The sequence below is a fragment of the Empidonax traillii genome, unplaced genomic scaffold (genome assembly GCF_003031625.1).
Source record: "Empidonax traillii isolate 1590-97213 ecotype Southwest subspecies unplaced genomic scaffold, ASM303162v1 scaffold2261:size54024, whole genome shotgun sequence".
NCBI lineage: Eukaryota > Metazoa > Chordata > Aves > Passeriformes > Tyrannidae > Empidonax > Empidonax traillii.
This window is the reverse complement of record NW_020957454.1, coordinates 6908-10191: the sequence shown is the minus strand read 5'-3', so window position 1 is coordinate 10191 and position 3284 is coordinate 6908. Positions and strand designations below refer to the sequence as shown.

Sequence of the window (3284 nt, the reverse complement as noted above, 5' to 3'; positions counted from 1 at the left end):
GGGATGGTTTGTGCTCCAGGGGATGGTTTGTGCTCCAGGGGATGGTTTGTGCTCCAGGGGTTGGTTTGTGCTCCAGGGGTTGGTTTGTGCTCCAGGGGTTGGTTTGTGCTCCAGGGGTTGGTTTGTGCTCCAGGGCAGGAAAGCAAAGCCCCTGTGGGGCAGCAAAACTCCTGGAGCAGAAGGTGTTTCTGCAGAGGATCTTTCCCCTGCCGGAGGATCGTGTCCAGGGCAGGGCCAGAACTCCCGGGAAGCCTCCTGGGAAGGGCCTTCCCACCGCATTTTAACGGGAGCTCCCCGGGGGGTGTGTGTGGATGTTTGTATAACCTGGCTTATGTCCTTAACTCAACCCCCCCAAATCAAAATCTGTGACTGTTTTCAATCACCCATTTCAAAACTCAGACCCCTGAATCTTTTCTTACACACACAATATTAACTTGGGTTTTTTTCCCAAGACAGGAAATTAAGTGAAAAGAAAATGTTTCACCTGGAGGGGGAAGAAATCAAATAAAATAAAACCAAATAAATGAAATTAAATTGATTAAAATAAAATAAAAATAAAATTAATTAAAATTAAAAATAACACAAAAGATAAAATTAAATGAAATTAATTAAAATTTAAAAAATAAATTAAAATTAAATAAAATAGAAATTAAAAGAAAATAAAATTAAATTAATTAAAATAAACAAAAATAAAATTAATTTAATAAAATTAAATTAAAAATAAATTAAAACAAAATAAAATAAAAACTCCACATGTGGCTGAGGAGGAGGAGGGGTAGGACGAGGTACTCACTGCTATGGTGGAGCCATTTTTGCCAACTCCCCCTGTGAAGATCACTCCAAAGTAGTTGGTGCAGGAGAAGATGGTTCCTGCCACAGTACAGAGAGCTGGGAATATTTTCACCTGGATGTTCAGGATTGGAATCTTCACGGGAGAGAGACAGGGAGTTAACAGCTGCCCAAACAAACTCGCTGTGGGGCGAGGATCTCCCGGTGCACCCAAACACTCCACTTGGCCCAAGGTTATCCTTGCTCTGCTTTGCTAACAGGGATCTGAATCCCTCCCAGGCACACAGGGAGGGGAGTTCTCCAAGAATTCCACAATAATCCTTCCCTCCAGCCTCCCCCAAAGCCAGGCTTATCTGCAGCACCTGAGAGAGCCCCCAGAGAGGGCCAAGGAACCAGGAACTGTTGGGAGTCCCTGCAGAGACAGAACTGCTCCGTTCCCTCCTGGAGCTGGTTCCAAACTGCCCCTGCCCCAGGACCAAGGGAAGTCCCTCCCGAGCCCCTCTGAGCTTTGGGCACGGCCAGGGAGGGGAAGGAGCCCCCAGGAGGCACCTCGGGCTCTCTCACTGGGGCAGGAGGGCTGAGGGCGGCAAGAAGGGCAAAGAAGCCCCATTTCCAAAGGTCCCTTGGGGTTTCAAGCTTCCAGCAGAACAGGAGAAAGGACAGAAAGCAGCCCAAAGGAAACCACAGGAAGCTCATGGAAGGGAGTGTTGGGAGATAGATAAGTGCCCCAGACTGCCCAGCTTTCCCTGGAAAAGCTCCTCCCTCGGGAAGGGCTGAGCTGGAACCCAACACAACGAGGGCCAAAGTCCCTCCTGTGCTTTCAGTTCCCCCTCAGAGAAACCGGGGAATGTTTGGAGCTGGAAGGATCAAGTCTGACCTCAGGCACCCCAAAATCCCACCCTGAGCGTGTTTTGTCCACACACCCTTTGAACTTGAAGGTCATTCTGGAAGATTTTTGTTGCTCTCTGGGACATTCCACACCTTGCCCTGCTGACCCTTCCAGGGCACAGCTGCGGGAGGGGCAGAGCAGGTTTGACCCTTCCCACTCCCACAGCCCCCCTGGGGGCTCCTGCCCAGCCTGGCACAGCCCCACAACACTCCAAGGGGGTTTTGTCCTGCTCAGGCTGCCTTTTCAAGGCAAAAAAAAGGGAAAGGTTTAGAGAAAAAATTAAGGCAAAAGGCCGAGTGGCCACGGCCTGGGGCATCCCCCCCTCGTGCCAGGAGGGTCAGGACTTCTCAACCTTCCAAAAGCAGGTCCTTCTGCCTCAGAAATGGAACTTTGGTATTTAAAGGACAGGGTGAAATGGCTTTTATCAGCAGAAAAAAAACACTAACAAGCTCCAAGCAGGAGTCAAAAGACATTAAAGTTGACATTTCCCCGAGACAAGTGGAAAAAAGAACTCCCAGACGCAGCTAAAAGCACGGAGAAAGGTGCTGAGGGAAGGGCAGGAGGGGGAAATCACACCTAAAAACACCCAATTTCAGCCAGTTCTGCTTCATTAACACCCTCCTTTCTGCTTCCAGGGACAGGGCTGGGAGTGCAGAAATAATTAATCATTAACCATTAATGAGGAACAGCCACAGCCTGGAACCTGGGAGAGGAGAGGGATAAAAAGCTGCTAAATGGGGACAAAGTGGAAGCAGCAAAATCAAGGAAATATGGGATTGTTTTCATTTTTTCCCTCTGGAATGTTCCTACAAAATGGAACTGCAGCCCCTGGATGTGAAATCAGGGGACCCCTGGGCTGTTATTCCATAGATCTCTGCAGCCCATGGAATTATTCTGACCCTTCTGGGGATTGATTTCAGCTGAAGTCATATCCACGTGGAAATTCCCAAAAAACAGGAATTCAGGGAGGTGGCCCCAGCCAGAGGTTTTCAAGGGAACTCCCACCCTGTGTCCAACCCTCTGGGACTCCAGGGAGCTGCTGGATCCAGGGACATCCTGGGAAAGCAGCGTTCCAGCTGGGAGCAGCCTGGGATGGTGGGAGGTGTCCCTGCCCGGGGCAGGGCTGGGACTGGATGAGATTTAAGGTCCCTCCAACCCAAACCATTCCAGGATTCCACAAATCCAAGGTTTGGTTGGGAAAATCCAGGCACGTCCCCAGAAAGAAGTGGCAGCAGGAACAGAACAGTTGGAAGGGGTTGGGAGAACCTGAAGTAAAGCAGGTCCGGGAGATTCTGCCGGAAAATCCACACCAGGAATTCCAGAGTCGATGCCATCAGAGTTTTGGGATTTCAAACCTAAAATAATGAGGGAATGGGCAGGAAAAGACCCAGCTGAGGGTTCATGGAAGCAGCAGGAGGGGGTGGAAGAGACCCCAGGAATGTGGAGCTGCCTGAGGAACAACAACTTCCAGCCTCACATTCCCGAATTCTTGGTGCTTTTGGTGGCACTGCGGGAGAAAACCCAAGGAACTGCAGGACTTTCCCTGCTTCCAACAGGAAAATAAATCAATGTATGGAATATGAACCACACGATCCATGGATTAAAC

General features: G+C 49.5%; 1 protein-coding gene across 1 annotated transcript in view; it reads right to left on the bottom strand.

Moving 5' to 3' along the window:
• The window catches only part of LOC114071758 (choline/ethanolaminephosphotransferase 1-like), an 11983-nt gene that overhangs the window by 3501 nt on the left and 5198 nt on the right, over positions 1–3284 (bottom strand). Inside the window, exon 2 of the mRNA XM_027909613.1 lies at positions 794–925. Coding sequence (XP_027765414.1) covers positions 794–925 — 132 coding nt within the window. The remainder of the gene's footprint in view (positions 1–793; positions 926–3284) is intronic.